Raw genomic sequence first — 16120 nt, forward strand, 5'->3', positions numbered from 1 at the left:
TTGGTTTTCAGCAACTGAAAATTTTCTCCCAAAATCTGCTGGAAACCAAAATATTTTCAGGTTTTGGCCAAAACTGTTCAGATTTGGGGGTTTACAGTTCTCTGATGAAAAGAAGCCCATGGTTTTGTGGAACGCGGTTACATTCTGTGGAAGGGTTCGTTGTGTTGAAAACCCCATTTTCCCTCCCCAGTCAAGTTGCCCTGGAGTTTTTTTGAGCCTCCCCAATCATTCCTCTCTCTGGGAGACGTTTATCCTCCCTCCATTCATACCCCTCCTGGAAACACATTGTCCGACGAGGGCTACGAGTGCTGCCAACCCACATCAGCTTCGAGCCGTTCTGCATCTCTCAGGGCATTTTTATGGCCAAGCGTCGTCTGCCTCTTATTGGATTTATGTCAGTTTATAACATCACTGGGCAGGGGCTGAGGGGTGTTCGTGTGCATTAAAACGCCTCGCCAGTGCTTAACAATTCTCTTCTATTCGGAGAGCTGGGGAGCGGTGTGTGCTCGCAGCTGTGTGTCAGGCTCCTTCCTCCATCCGGCTCTGGAGATGAGACCAACCCTGCACTGGGCAGCAGGTCCAGGCTAAACAACCAGTTGTCTGGTAGGTGTGATTCTAGGCACTGGCTGTAACGAGAGCTCAGGCCGCACCGACTAACTGGCAGCTGTCCAGTTCTACCTTGGGCCTGCAGTAAACGGCAAGGGGAATCAGAAGACTTGCGCTCTGTTGCTGGCATGAAGCTTTGTGCCTCAGTTTACCCATTGTAGGGTGAGGATAATGATCCCGTCCCTCAAGGTCTTTGACAGTCCCTAAGTATTCTTATATAATTATTTTGATCACATCGATGGGGGCCCTGCCTCGCACCAGGAGGCCTGTTTAGTCTAGGAAGGGGACGCCTGGTGGACAGAATCTGGCTCTGCATTTAAAGTTACACAAATGCTTAGGTGTCTTGTTGCACAGGGGCCTCAGAGCTGAGACCGGCCTGATCCCGCTGCAGGGCAGCTGCTAGCCAACGCTGGCTCTGAAAGGCGGCTGGGGCTGGGGAATGGGCTGGTTAGGTCTCCACAATGCAACATCCCCGGGGTTTTGCCCCTCTCTCCTCTGCAGTGCAGTGATGTGTGGCAAGCATCAGCAGGCACATGGGCAGGTGCTACAGGCACCTTGTGCTCAGGCAAAGCACCACTGCTGGGTGCTGAGAGAGCTCCTGAGGGATGAGGCAGATTTTCCAGGGCAGTGAGGTGCCCAGCTCCAATGGGAGGTGTGTCTTCCCCACAGAACCGGATGCCAATGCTTGACGCATTCCCTTCCACAAGCAGGGACTGTCCTAGCCCCGAAGCCCCCCTCCCCTCAACCCAGCAGGGTTTGTGCCTCAAACACAAGTGGGAAGGTTTGTATGTTTCAGGTATTTTTATTTTAAAAAATCATTTTGATCACAGCCAAAAAGGGGAGAGCGAGCGAGAGAGCAAGAAAGAGCAAATTCCCCTGTAATTCACAACAGCAAACAGAGCCCGCGGCAATTGCATGGAGCTGCTGACACCCGGCCGGGGGCGTCTAGACACAGGCCAAGATCAGTCGGATTCAGAACAGCAGAGGAGCCCTGGGGGTCCTGGAGTCTCTGATGGGAAGGAGAAACCCGTTCCTGCCTGGAGGAGTAGCCAGGGAATGGCCCACCGTGGCGGGCTGCCCAGCTGTCACTCACGGTGAAGCCAGTCCTCCCCTCACGCTGTCTCAGTCTCCTCCGCTCCTGGCTGACCCAGGCCTTATCGCGTGCTGCTTCCAATACCTGGGCTGCCCGACCTGGACACGGTACCACGCTGCTTTCCTCTCTCCACCCCTTCTGCCAACCACGCTGCTCCCCCGGGCTGACCTAAGCTCCAGGACTGGTCACACGTCCCAGGTTATTGATGTATTTATTGTTAATTAAAAACTGGAGCAACACGCTTCTCGCCTGGCCTTTTGCCGCGCTCCGTCTCCAGCCCTGGCGTGCTCAGCTCAGCGCTACGCTGCTCAGGGAAGGAAAAACCCTGGTGGCTTTAAAGGAAGGGAACTGACTCCCCCCGCCCCCCCCCAAGCCAGCCCGACGCATCGCTGAGGGCCAGCGCTGCCGTGCGTTAGCCACCACGCTCTCACCACCCGGAAGTGGCTCTGCAAAAGTGCCCACTGGGGTTCCCCTCAGTGACTCCCTTGGCGCCGCCCTGGCTGCTTGGTACAGAAGCATTCGCGGGGCAGGCGGCACAGGACAGGCCGGCCGGCGTGGGGGTTGGCAAAAAGAAAGACAGGTTTTGTGCCCACATTTGCCAACATTCAGAAGGGATTGCAGGGAATGCGGGGCTGGAGAACGGGGCCGGATTGGCAGGCCAGGAGACCCAAGACAGGACAGCGCAGACAGCAGTTGGACTTGGCTCCCCCCTGTGTGACTGCACCCTGCCCTGCTGGGACCCCTCTAGACTGACAAGAGTTCAGTCTCTGTGGCCCATTCAGTCCATGGTCTGTGCCCGCAAAGGGGCCATTCAGTGCCAGTTGTGGTGTCTCTAATGTGGGCACCTGCCCACTAGGGGCTGGGCTGAGACCTACCAAACTCATCTCACATCGTGGCCACGGCACAGCCAGCCAGGCTGTACCAGCCGTCAGTTGCCACCTGCCACGGCTGAGTTGAAGCCACTGAGCGCAGAGACCTCCCTAATTCCCGGGGGTGCCGCGAGGGCCTGCCCAGGCGCTGTGGAGGTGCCCAGCTCATTGTGAGAGAGCTTCGGTGTGGAACGGGTTACGCTCAGAGCAGTGCCAGCCGGCACGCCCTGTGTCGCTCGCAGCTGGCAGGCCTGGGGCGCTCCCAGTCCAGCAGCACTCAGCTTGACAAGTCACAGAAGCCAAGGGAGACTCCCCAGGGCAGAGCAGATAGCAGAGAGCAGAAAGTGGGGATCTCCAAGGGGAGGCAGTGCGGTCACACCGGATTCAGTCCCAAGGAGCTGTAAGCTGTTTGCCCTGCAGCCGGACACGCTGAAAGGGGAATGCAGAGTTCGCAGGCGTCACGATCATCTCTCAGCCCCTTTCCCATCGCCAGGCCGTGGGCCAGCCGCAGGCTCCTCCGGTCTACTTGCTCCAGAGGTTGTCCTAGGGAATTAGAGAAGGAAAGACGTTGGTGAGGCCTCATCTGGAGTACCGTGTCCAGTTCTGGGCTCCCCACTACAGAAGGGATGTGAACAAATTGGAGAGAGTCCAGTGGAGGGCAACAAAAATGATTAGGGGGCTGGAGCACATGACTTATGAGGAGAGGCTGAGGGAACTGGGATTGTTTAGTCTGCAGAAGAGAAGAGTGAGGGGGGATTTGATAGCTGCTTTCAACTACCTGAAGGGGGGTTCCAAAGAGGATGGATCTAGACTGTTCTCAGTGGTAGCAGATGACAGAACAAGGAGTGATGGTCTCAAGTTGCAGTGCGGGAGGTCTAGGCTGGATATTAGGAAACACTATTTCACGAGGAGGGTGGTGAAGCACTGGAATGGGTTACGTAGGGAGGTGGTGGAATCTCCTTCCTTAGAGGTTTTTAAGGCCCAGCTTGACAAAGCCCTGGCTGGGATGATTTAGTTGGGGTTGGTCCTGCTTTGAGCAGGGGGTTGGACTAGATGACCTCCTGAGGTCCCTTCCACCCCTGATGTTCTATGCTGGTAAACCAGGTGCCAGCACTGACAAACTCATAGCGGGAACCCAAACCAGCTCAACTGTATGTTAGTTTGGCTCAAAATAGGTATTAGTCTGATCTTAGCCTGTACTTAGTGTTTAGACTCTGTGGAACGCTTGTAAGTTGCTCTCTGCACTAATCTCCTGCGAAACGGCTGCATTCCCAGCTGGAAGGACGTAGGTCCGTTTTGCTTTGTAACTGTGAAAAGGTTTGCTCTGAACTTGGGAACCCAGGCCTAGGAATGGTCCCTCCTGCCACCCAGGAGGCCTATGAAGATTAAACAGGCCCTTAAGGAACATCACAATACAAAGGGTTGATGGACGGCCCATGCTGCAGTACAGGGGAGCTTGGCTCAGGGACTGGAAGGCTAAATGTAAAAGATAAAACAGGGTCACAAGAAAATGGATCATCTCTTTGCTGTCTGAACTCTCAGGGCCAGAGACACTGAACTAAGGCAGAGATCCCCCGGGGTTACCCCTGAGTCCGTCCGGAAAGACATTTTATATTGGCAGATTACTACATCTCTGTCATCTTGAGACACCGTAGCTGGTAACTCATTTGTGTGTATAGGTTCGCTTGCTTTCCCCTGTAGGGAACTCTCTGTTGTTTCTTTTTTCTAGTTAATAACCCTTTAGTTAGCTAATTACAGGACTGGCTACCGGCACTGCCTTTGGTGTGAGATGTGAGATACAAACTGATCCGAGGTATGTGACTAGTCCCTTAGGACTGGGAGTAACCTGAATATTTTGGGATCTTTGGGGCAAGTGACCATGTCTCACTAAGGCCGGCTTGCCTGGGTGGCAGGATAGACTGGAGTGTCTGTGGGGACTGTCTGTGACTCCGTGCGGTGAGCCAGGAGTTCACGTTTGTTACTGGGGAGGTGAAATCTAATCATCAAACACAGCCCAGGTTGGGGGGTCTGCCCCGAGACAGGCCCTCACGGTCGTGAGCCACTCCAGCCAGCGCTGGAGAAGGAAATGGCATAAAGGGACCCGCCCCCCTACTCCCCAGCAAGCAGCTGCTCACTGTCACCAACTGTTTTCTCCAGTGCGCCGGCCCGGCAGGGGGGCTGACAGCTGCTTTGCCTGATTGCTCCGATGCCACGGAGGTCCCGCTCTGACCCTCGCTTGGCGCTAGCCCCATGGCCGGGAGAGGAAGAGGAACTGTACGTCCTTCTCTTGGGGCACAGGTGGCTTTAGGGTCTCCCCAGCTTATGCGGGAATGATCCTCAAGAGACTGCCCATGCAGCTAGTGCTGGGGGGAGAGGTGTGCAGTGCTGTGGTGAGCTCAGGCACAGCCCTTCCCCATCACAACCGCAGCTCGAAGCTCACATGCCGCTCTGTCTTCACTGTTCCCACACCGGGAGGAGATGGAGACTAGATGGTCTGGTCCAGCATGGCCAGAGATGGGCTCCTCGAGTAGGAGACCAATGGGCTGCCCTGGCACAGAGGGGCGAGTTGGGGTGCAGGACTCCGGTGACCAATGGGCTGATCTGGCACAGAGGGGTGAGGTGGGGTGCAGGACTCCGGTGACCAATGGGCTGCCCTGACACAGAGGGGTGAGGTGGGGTGCAGGACTCCGGTGACCAATGGGCTGCCCTGACACAGAGGGGTGAGGTGGGGTGCAGGACTCCGGTGACCAATGGGCTGCCCTGGCACAGAGGGGTGAGTTGGGGTGCAGGACTCCGGTGACCAATGGGCTGCCCTGGCACAGAGGGGTGAGGTGGGGTGCAGGACTCCGGTGACCAATGGGCTGACCTGGCACAGAGGGGTGAGGTGGGGCGCAGGACTCCGGTGACCAATGGGCTGACCTGGCACAGAGGGGTGAGTTGGGGTGCAGGACTCCGGTGACCAATGGGCTGCCCTGGCACAGAGGGGTGAGTTGGGGTGCAGGACTCCGGTGACCAATGGGCTGCCCTGGCACAGAGGGGTGAGGTGGGGTGCAGGACTCCGGTGACCAATGGGCTGCCCTGGCACAGAGGGGCGAGTTGGGGTGCAGGACTCCGGTGACCAATGGGCTGACCTGGCACAGAGGGGCGAGGTGGGATGCAGGACTCCGGTGACCAATGGGCTGCCCTGGCACAGAGGGGTGAGTTGGGGTGCAGGACTCCGGTGACCAATGGGCTGCCTTGGTAGGAGGCAGAATTCCAGATTAGCGGGACTAGTAGGTGGTGAGTGGCAGGAGTCTGACCCCAGTGCCCGCTCCGGCGAGGCAGGGAGCAGGGTCCCGCGGTGGACGGGCCAGCGGTCTGACCCCGCAAGGGGAGGTGAGCAGCTGGGATCCACGGTGGGCATCCTGTGCCCAGCATGGAGGGGGTGAAGCCTCAGCCGTGTCTGCCCAGCCCTGACTAGCTGGTGCCTCTGCTGCTCGCCCAATGCCCGTGGGCTTTGCACGGGTTTAGCTGTGACCCTTACCTTGCTCTGGTACACACTGTCCAGCCTGTCTGTCAGACGCCGCACCCAGTGGGCATGGGGAGGGGCACAGAGCTGCTTGCCCCTCACGGTGATAAACCTAACACACAACAAGGAAACAGATGGGGACAGCTGACCAGGATGCGCCGCATCAATCAAACCAAGCTGCCTCCGTCGCTCCCCTCCTCCGCCTGGAGCCGCTCCCTGGCTCTCTGTTATTCCAGGTGCTGCAGCCTATGGGGCCTTCCGGGCTGGCTGCCAAGTCGGGCTACATCTGGCGCTGCTGGCCCAGGAAGGGCTGGTGCACCACAGCCGGAGCACCCCAGTGAATGACCGTCTTTAACGCTTTTCTTCTCACAGCCCCCGGCAAGGCCTGTTATCCTCATTCCACCCGGGGGAAACTGAGGCACCAAACCCTGCAGTGACTTGCCCAGGGTCACCCTGGGAGTCAGCAACAGAGCAAGGAACTGAATCCAGCATTTTGTACAGCAATAGGGCCAAAGGCGGCCGTGCCCGCTGGGCAGAGCCGCGTAGGGGCTGTGGCAAGGTCAGAAGCAGAAATGGTGCCAGCCCCGGGCAGAGGCTGTCGCTATGATATTCCTGCCCTGGCTAACCAGAGCACCTGCTCAGGATCCCGCAGGAGACAGCCTGTTCTCCTGGGACCCCAGCCCCATTTCAGCCTCGCGCTGGGCGAATTGTCCGAACCAAGGCCCCCAGCTGTCCGAGGCTCCCCCTGACTGGCTCCAGCTGGCAATCCAGAGCCGCCCGGGCTGGGAAGTGACATAGCGTAAGAGGAGCTGAAAGCCGGCTAGGGCCCATCGGCTGGGGAGTCACTGGGGTGGCTGCCCCGTTGCGTTCAGCTCTTGTGGTGCTCGTCACGACGGACACGTCCCGGTCGGGTGCAGCAGGAAGCCGAACTCTCCCAGCTGCAGAGCGGCTATGGCTCAGGCCTGGAGCAGGATGGGCTCTGGGGGGGCTGCCTAGGCCCCGCTCCAGCAGAGCGCTGTGCCCCCGGCTGCCTGCACAGCAGTGAGTCACCCTGGCTGAGTGGGACAGGAGGCTGCAAAGCCTCTGGTTTGGCTGGCTGCCCCCCAAATCCCTTTGATCACAGCAGGGCTCCAACCCACCCCCAGACTCCCAGCGCTGAGAGCAATGGCCGGGGGCCAGGCTGAGAGGCAGAACAAGGTGTAAATAACACCTCCTGGCCACCTCTGGATCCCTTCAGCACCGTGCCCAGGCCCTGCTTCCGCCTGGCATAGGGACGGGCCAGAGCTCCTTCCTGGCATGCACCAGCAGCTACCTGTGGGTGGGAGCCCAGCAGGGCCCGGGACCTGCACTGGGCACTCTCCAGGGATAGACAGCGAGCACGGTCTGTGCTTAAAGCAAGGGCCTGCCTGTTGGGAGACCTGCGTCCCCATGGCTAGCCCTGCCACAGCATCGCTGGGTCCCTGTGGGCACATCACCGCCCGTGCCTCAGTTTCCCTGTTTGCAGGCTGGAGAGGGTCGGCTTTCCCTGCTGCACGGGGCCGTGAGGTTTGGCTTGTTAATGGGAGCGGAAGGGCTGTCGAAGGGAAGACTTATTGTGCTAATCACCAGCTGGACTGTCCCTCCCACCACATCCAAAAGGACTGGGCCACTTGCTGAGATACTCCTCTGGGGTCACTTCCTGTCCCCTTCCCTCCATTGCAGCTGGGGGGGGGTATTCTCGGAGCAAGCAGCTGGCAACCCTCACTTCTGCTCAGCTGCTGCCCTGGGCAAAGCTCCCAGAGTGCTGGGGGCACTCTGGCAGTCATCATGGAGTTCTGCCTGGGCTCGCAGCGCCGTCCTGCAGGAGAGCTGGGCGCAGGAGCGGTGCAGGGTGGAGCTAGTGGCAGGAAAAATCTCTGTGGATTCAGGGGGCTGGAGAAGAAGCCTCTGAAATTTCTCTGGGTTCCCAGCTTTGTTCTACCCAGCGCCCATCCCCGTGGTGTCTGATCTGCACTCTTCTCTCCCACCCTTTGTCCCCATGTCCCAAACCAGCCAGACTTCCCTCATGCCCCCCAGCAGCATCAGCGTGTCCCCTTCACGCTGCCCCCCAGCCGGCGTTCCCCAGAGCTCGGCACCCCACGGCGCTCGGCGCTGCCGAGGGACTCACACCACAGCGTGGATGGGGCAGCCGTCGTGGATCCGCTGCACCACGTAGTCCAGCACGATTTTGCGGGGGATGGGGACTTGGCTCGTTCTCAGGCAGCAGTCCAGGGCGTCGTTGCTGCCGGACGCTGGAAGAGAAAAGCGATGGGAGCAATGGGCAAAGGGGAGAGGGAAGGGCACAGCCGCTGGGGCAGAGAGCAGGGGGCAGCCGGCTCCCAGCAAGAGTCCAACGTCCTCGAGATGTCTCTTCACTGGGGCAAACTGGCACCGTTCTTGTGGAGGCGTTGACGTGAGAGACGGAAAAGCCCCAAGGTGGCAGCTCATCTGTCCCTCTGGTCAGTCAGGGCTTCCCTCCAGTCTGGGTGTGAACGCCTCCGCGCTGGGCCTCTCTGGGAAACCCCCTAGTCCAGTGGATCTGACGGCTAATGGGCACTCTCTGCCCTCACCCGGCCCCTCCCTCCTGGGCATCTCGAGCCCTTGAGAAACATGGATGACCTGAGCCCCGGGAGCTGCGGGCACAAGGGCTGACCCCCCTGGAGAGACAGGGAGTGACGGTACAAGGCTACCTGCCAAGGGCATTAGCACAGGCTGTGGGAGAGCCAGGAATCGCCCCCAGCTCTCCTGGTTCCCAGCCAGTGCACTGGGTGCAGCACCTTGCTCACGTCCCTGCAGAGCGAGCCGGCGATTGCAGGTCAGCACGGAGACGAGTCTGGAAACTCTCACGCGTGCCCCTGGGAGCTAGTGCCACGGAGCCATGACCAGCCCTGCACTGCTGTGCCAGGGGCAGCTCTGGGCCCCAACCTGCCCTGGACAGGCTGTCCTGCATGAGGCTGGTGGTCATGACCGGGAGAGGGGCGGGACAGTGTTTTTGTTGTGTGGTGTGTGGTTGCTGGTGAGTATTTGCTTCAGGTTGGCCCAGTCCTCGCTTACGGACAGCCCCCCAACCTGAAGCAAATACTCACCAGCAACCACACACTACACAACAAAAACACTAACGCAGGAACCAATCCCTGCAACAAAGCCCGATGCCAACTCTGTCCACATATCTATTCAAGGGACACCATCATAGGACCTAACCACATCAGCCACACCATCCAGGGCTCGTTCACCTGCACATCTACCCATGTGATCTATGCCAGCATGTGCCAGCAATGCCCCTCTGCCATGTACATTGGCCAAACCGGACTGTGTCTATGCAAAAGAATTAATGGACACAAATCTGACATCAGGAATCATAGCATTCAAAAACCAGTAGGAGAACACTTCTACCTCTCTGGTCACTCAGTGACAGACTTAAAGGTGGCAATTTTGCAACAGAAAATCTTCAAAAACAGCCTCCAATGAGAAACTGCTGAACTTGAATTAATTTGCAAACTAGATACCATTAACTTGGGCTTGACTAGAGACTGGGAGTGGCTGGGTCATTACACTAATTGAATCTATTGCCCCATGTTAAGTATCCTCACACCTTCTTGTCAACTGTCTGCAATGGGCCATCTTGATTATCACCACAAACGGTGTTTTTTCTCCTGCTGATAATTGCTCATCTTAATTAATTAACCTCTTACAGTTGGTTGGGCAACTCCCACCTTTTCATGTTCTGTATGTATATATATCTCCTACTATATGTTCCACTCCATGCATCCGAAGAAGTGGGCTGTAGCCCACGAAAGCTTATGCCCAAATCAAGGTGTTAGTCTCTAAGGTGCCACAAGGACTCCAGTTCTAGTAACTAACTGAATCTCCCAGCGTGCCGGCAGCTGGCTCAGTACTACCCACTGCAGCCATTTCATAGAGGGGAAACTGAGGCACCGTGCAGTGATGTGACTTGCCCCGATTTACACAGCAAGCCTGTGCCAGAGCCAGGATTGGAGCCTGGGGCCAGATTCTCCCCACACAGGAACTCCTTCCTAGGGTCCTTCATCTGCCCCCAGGAGTCCTGCTCCTCGGCCCTTGGTTCGAACACCAAGGCCGACGTCCGCTCTTAGCTCACGCAGTACCAGGCTAACCTGGAGAGAAGTGTCCCAGAGATGTAAAGGGCAGCTGGCGTTTCCCGCTCTGAACCCTCACCCTTGTTCCACCCAGCGGGCTTAGAGGCCGTCTGCGTGGCTGAGAGATGGGGCGCGCTCCAGAGCTCCCCGCTCTGCTGTGCAGACCCACGGATTTCACTCCCGCCCTCCTGCTGCTTGGCCCCTCGCAAAGCTCCTCTCGGCTCTTCCCTTAGTTCCTCTAGCAGCCCCCCTTATTCAACTCGGGTCGGTTCCCTGCTGACTGGAAACGCAGGCGTGAGTTGTACTGGGTCCTGTCCTGGGCTTTCTGTGCCCGTCGCCTCCTTGTGCCAGAACGAACATAAACAGGAGACAGCCGAATGCTATCAGCAAATGTCTCCAGTAGCCGGAGACGGGGTGCTACATGGGGGGGCTTGAGTTACTGCAGAGAATTCTTTCCAAGGGGTCTGGCTCTGGGTCTCACCCCCACCCCCTCCCCGCCCCCTGGCTGGGATTCTGATTTGGTTTTACAGGTTATTATTATTTCTCAATTGTTTCCAGCAGAGCCCACAATGCTCCTGGTGCTGTCCAAAGCCCAAAGAAGCCAGGACACCCGTCCCTCGTCTCCTTCTCTCGCACACCCCTTCCACACGCACACTCATGCTCACAACAGACAACACGTGCACAGGCATCCAGGACCCGATCCTCCCCCTGCCTTGTGCCATCAGTGACATCAAACACTGCCAGCCTATCACAGACTTACGGTCTGGCCCTGGGCAAGTCGCATCACTGCTCCGTGCCTCAGTTTCCCCCCTGCACAAGGTGAGTAATGACAGCAGCCTCTTAGGTGCGATGAGGATCTGCTCATTAATGCCCCAGCGAAGGGGCTCTGGGGGAGCCTGGTGGCTCCAGCCCTGCAGCTCAGCACTTCACTGCGCCAGGCATACGGGGGGGGGGCAGCGCCATCTCTCCCTTTGCAACTAGCACGTGCGTCATTTGCAGACGGGTCTATTGCCGCCCCCTGCAGCAGGGGGGTCGTTTGCCTCAAGTCCCCAACCCCGAGAGATTTCAGAATGAACGGGACGCCGCGCTGCAGACTGGAGCGCAGGGTGCAGGGCCGGCTCCAGGGATTTGGCCGCCCCAAGCAGCCACCAAAAAAAAAAAAAAAAAAAAAGCTGCGATCGCTCCTAGCGGGAGTGAGGGACCGTCCGCCGAATTGCCGCCGAATAGCTGGACCTGCCGCCCCTGTCTGGAGTGGCTGCCCCAAGCACCAGCTTGCCAAGGAGCTGGCCCTGGCAGGGTGCAATCGCACATGGGGAGAGGGGCTAGCCGGCACTTAGAGGGGGCCATCTCCTACCCTAACGGGCCAGCCTGTGAATGCTGGAAGCCTGCAGTGACATCCAGCAGCAGAGGTGAGAGGAAGAGTGGCCCAGTGGTTAGGACGGCTAGCCTGGCGCTCAGGAGAACTGGGTGTGATTCCCCGCGAGACTTAGAGCCAGGTTTACCCCCCTGCCCTGAAGTTCCCCCTCTCTGCAGGGACTAATAGCATCTCCTAGCTCCCAGGGTGCGGTGGGGATAAATATACTGACGGTCGTGGGGCTCAGGTGCCCCGGCAGCGGATCTGTCGATACCTTAGCTGGAAAGTCAGCAGGCAGCCAAAGACCAAATTTACTAATCCAGAACGAACCAGTCAGACTTATTCTAAAGAGCCCGGGATGCAAGAGAGCAGAACCCAGGTCCATCTTACCTGGCAGGACGCTCCACTGGGAGAGGGCCAGCAGAGCGAAGAAAGCCATGCTTCTAGCCAGCTCCATGCTCGGGCGGGCAGGCTGGGAGCCCAGGAGTAGCCTGCCGGGTGGAGTATGGACGGCGCTGTCAGCACGGTCGCCTGCAGCTCTCTGAATCCTGCTGCTCCCGCTCGCTATTTATCCTGCAGCATCTCAGCTCTCACTTTCACTTCTGGGGGGAGGCACTGACTCAGAAGGGCAGGTTCCATTTCCCCATCCCTCTGTTTGCTTTCAGGCAGCCTGTGATGACTTGACTGGCTCGTGGATAGCAAGAGACGGGCCAAAGCACGGAGCTGCCGGCTCTGCAAACCCCCTTCACCAACCCACGAGGGCTAACAGAGCTAGGGCTAGCTAGGTTTCAGGCCCCCATTTCATGGGAAGCTGCCAGAGCTCTGGGGCAGGCTGGCAACATGGGGAGGGTATGGAGCCAGGGCTAAGCTGAAGGACCAATGACATCTTCTAGGCTCAGCCGGGGGGGGGGAGGGTCTTTGCCCTGCCCTGGAAACCCCCAAAGAAGCTGGGACTCTTACTGTAAACATCAACCAACCCAAATTGCATTGCAAGATGCCAGCCTCGTCGCATGGCCAAGCCAGCCCAGAGGGTCTGTGGGTACTGCAGGAGGTGGGCCGGGTCAGGTGCACGGGGAAGCCCCCTGGGCTGGGGTCCAGCTTGGTTCAGCAGGGCCCTGCTCACAGGGGCTCCAACTTCCTCGCTAACGGTTCACCCCACCCCACTCCTCAGCCTGCCGTGGGCCCTGCCCTTTGCTCTGGGGCCAGGGTACGCTGCATTCACCCCGACGAACCTCCTTCCCTTGGCCTGTCTGCTCCCTGCTGGGCCCTCGAGAGAAGGGAAGAAAACCGAGGAGGACGCCCCATAAAGCCAGAGGGGGAACTCGGCAGTGTAGAAATCCCAGGGGAGAAGCAACGGGGGTTGAGACCCTCTCCCTTGGCCAGGGCAGGCCTGTCACCTAGGGAATGCTCCCCAGTGCTGCCCCCATCCAGGGCCGTGCGCCAGAGGGCCCGATTGCAGGACCAGGGTCTCCCCTCGAACGTGTGTCTCCCAGCCCTTCCCTCAGGGGCTGCCCCCTCACGGCTCTGTGTGAGGACTCTTATCGCCAGCGCCACCCAGGGACGGAGCAGAACGGGGGACACCCGTCACAGAGCGAGCTGGCTGGGCCCGATTCTCCTCCAGAACCCGGAACCGTAAAGAGGGGACAGGTGCGAGGCTGCTCCTCCCACCCTCCCGGCAGCACCGCAGGTATCTAGGGCCGGGCCAGGTCAGCCCCAGGATGGGAAAGCCCAGAGTGAATCGTGATCGACGTGGTGCTGGGGGCCCAGTAGGGGGGGGCCTTTCCCTCTAAGTCTGGGCCCTCCTGTGCTGTCCTGTAGGGAACACTGATGGCGCTGCCCGCCCACCCCAGGGGGTCCTGAGCCAATGCTCCAGGGTGCTGTATGGATGGCTGGAACGAGACGGAAGCAGGGGCTCACGGGTGGTGAAGATCCCGTGGTCTCTTTCCCAAGAGCAGAGGCACAAAACCCCAGAGTCCTGGCCAATTCCAGTCTCCCTCTGCGAGCCCCTCCTTCACTTCCTGTCCCAAACTACTGGGTGAGGTTCCTGCGGAGTGGCTGTTACACAGCTGTCGTGTTGCAGCCCAGAGCTGCCTGCATTTGGGGGCGGGTGGGGAGATCGAGCGGGCAGCCTGTGACGTGAATCCCGGGTGACAGACGCTCAGGCATACCCGGAAGAGCGCATTCTGGTCAGTAACAGGAGGAGGTGTCCTTGGCATAGTACAGAAATGGCTCCCGTCCCGAGGAGCTTGGCGTTTTAGGCCAGGCAAACAGACTGGGTGTTTTTCTAAGCAAGGGGCTCTCGCTCCAGTGGGAATTATTTCGGGGAAATCCTACTGCCCGTGTTCTACCGGAGGCCAGACTAGATGACCCCAATGGTCTGGCCTTGGAGTCTCTGAATCTATATGAAACAAAGGCAAACTCCCGGACAGCAAAGTAAACAAGGGAGCCCACGGGGAGCCAGGCGTGGTCTTTTTACCCAGACTCCTCTGGGGACGTTCAATACGGTCACCAAAGGGAAATGCGGCTGGCTCCTGGGCAAAGCAGTGTCATTGCAGGCCCAGGACCTGCCAACGAGCAGGTTCCGCCTCCTCCCAAGCTTTCTGGCAATGCCCGTTATCACTGTCCCATGGCGCGGCAGAAATCCCCACTTCCAGCCTTGCTAGCGTATCTCCCGCACACCCAGCCCGGCTTTCCTGGCCAGCCCAGCGGTTCGGCTCAGCCCCCTGGGCTGCATGGTCCCCTCTGCGCCATGAGGAGGCGCTAGCGTCCTAGGCGAGTAGCCATCAACCCACTCCTGTGCTCTGGGGTGCCATTCCCCGAGAGGCAGAGGGCCGGCATGAGGCCCACACCCCGCTCACAAGAGAGGGTCAGTGGGAGTTACGTGGTGCACAGGTTTGGACTGACCTGCTGCGTGCTGGAGGGTGGCGAGCGTGGCCCCGGGAGGACAAAGGGTTAGCACCGACTGGCAGTGCACACTGCTGGGTGCAGACAGGAATGGCAGAGGTGGTTGAGATGCTCCAGGATCGGTGACGTCTCCGAGGCACCTGGACTCTCTTGCCGAAGCTCAGGAAAGTCACGGGACGATCCCCGCCACGGACATTCACCCCCCCGTCTGTCAGGGAATCACTTCCTGCCCCTTCTGCCTTCTGCAGCCACCCCAGCGAGCAAGGAGACCGGCAGGAACAGTAGTGGGGAGCAGGGAACCCTAGGAGAATCAGTGTCACAATCCCGCCCGTTCGGCAATCTGGAATCGGGGCCCGACATTCACGAGATCTCGATACCAAGCCTGAGATTTTTATAGGCAATGAACGGTGGGTGTTTTTTCCTCCCCTTCTAGGGTCTGAGCCTTCAGGGATCATGGTTCTCTCCCTCTGCTGCAATCACAAGGGTAAGGCAATGGAGGTGACTCAGCCGCGCCTGGAGGTTCTTGGCGCTGTGTGGTCCCCATGGGTATTCCCCGTGTGGGTACGCAGGCGCTCCGTGCCCCCGAGTCCGGGCAGGGTTAGCACTTGGAGAAGAACTGACGTTTTGGCTCAGATTGTCTTTCATTCACGTGACTGCAGGAGTTGGGGCTTTCGCAATCACCAGGTAACACAGAATCACATTAAAACCCCAGAGCACAGAACACTGCAGAACAACCATTGCGATCACGAGCATTGCCCCCAGCCAGTCGGGGAAGGGCTCATAAGAACAGAAGAACGGCCAGACTGGGTGAGACCAATGATCCATCCAGCCCAGTGTCCTGTCTACTGATAGTAATCAGTGCGAGGTGCCCCAGAGGGAATGAACAGAGCAGGGAATCATCAAGTGATCCATCCCCTGTCGCCCATTCCCAGCTTCTGGCAACCAGAGATTTAGGGACACCCAGAGCATGGCCTGTGCCCCAATCATCTGGGCTAATAGCCACTGATGGACCTGACCTCCAGGAACTGATCTAGTTCTTTTTTGAACCCTGTTATACTTTTGCCCTTCACAATATCCCCTGGCAATGAGTTCCACAGGTTGACTGTGCGTTGTGTGAAGAAATACTTCCTTTTGTTTGTTTTAAACCTGCTGCCTATTAATTTCATTGAGTGACCCCTGGTCCTTTTCATCTCTCCTCATATGGAAGCCGTTCCATTCCCCTAATCATTTTATTTCCCTTCTCTGAACCACTTCCAATTCCAATATATCTTTTTTGAGATGGGGTGACCACATCTGCATGCAGTATTCAAGGTGTGGACGTACCATGGATTTCTATAGAGGCATTAGGATATTTTCTGTCTTATTATCTATCCTTTTCTTAATGGTTCCTAACATTCTGTTTGGTTTTTTGACTGCCGCTGCACATTGAGTGGATGTTTTCAGAGAACTATCCACACTGACTCCAAGATTTCTTTATTGAGTGGTAACAGCTCGTTTAGACCCCATCATTTTAGATGTAGAGTTGCGATTATGTTTCCTATGTGCATTTCTTTGCATTTATCAACATTGAATTTCACCGGCCATTTTGTTGCCCAGTCACCAGGGCCGGTGCTACCATTTAGGTAAACTAGGCGGTTGCCATGGGCGCCAAGA

General features: G+C 58.0%; 1 protein-coding gene across 1 annotated transcript; it reads right to left on the bottom strand.

Moving 5' to 3' along the window:
• Positions 1-1403: 1403 nt before the first annotated feature.
• On the bottom strand, positions 1404-12116 carry CCL19 (C-C motif chemokine ligand 19). The gene is made up of 4 exons (XM_054032383.1): positions 11954-12116; positions 8223-8346; positions 6092-6188; positions 1404-3111 (listed from the first exon to the last, which is right to left on the bottom strand). The coding sequence occupies exons 1-4, from the start codon at positions 12018-12020 to the stop codon at positions 3091-3093; spliced, it is 309 nt and encodes a 102-aa protein (XP_053888358.1). The 5' UTR covers positions 12021-12116; the 3' UTR covers positions 1404-3090.
• Positions 12117-16120: the final 4004 nt, after the last annotated feature.

The sequence above is a fragment of the Malaclemys terrapin genome, chromosome 6 (assembly GCF_027887155.1).
Source record: "Malaclemys terrapin pileata isolate rMalTer1 chromosome 6, rMalTer1.hap1, whole genome shotgun sequence".
Classification (NCBI taxonomy): domain Eukaryota; kingdom Metazoa; phylum Chordata; order Testudines; family Emydidae; genus Malaclemys; species Malaclemys terrapin.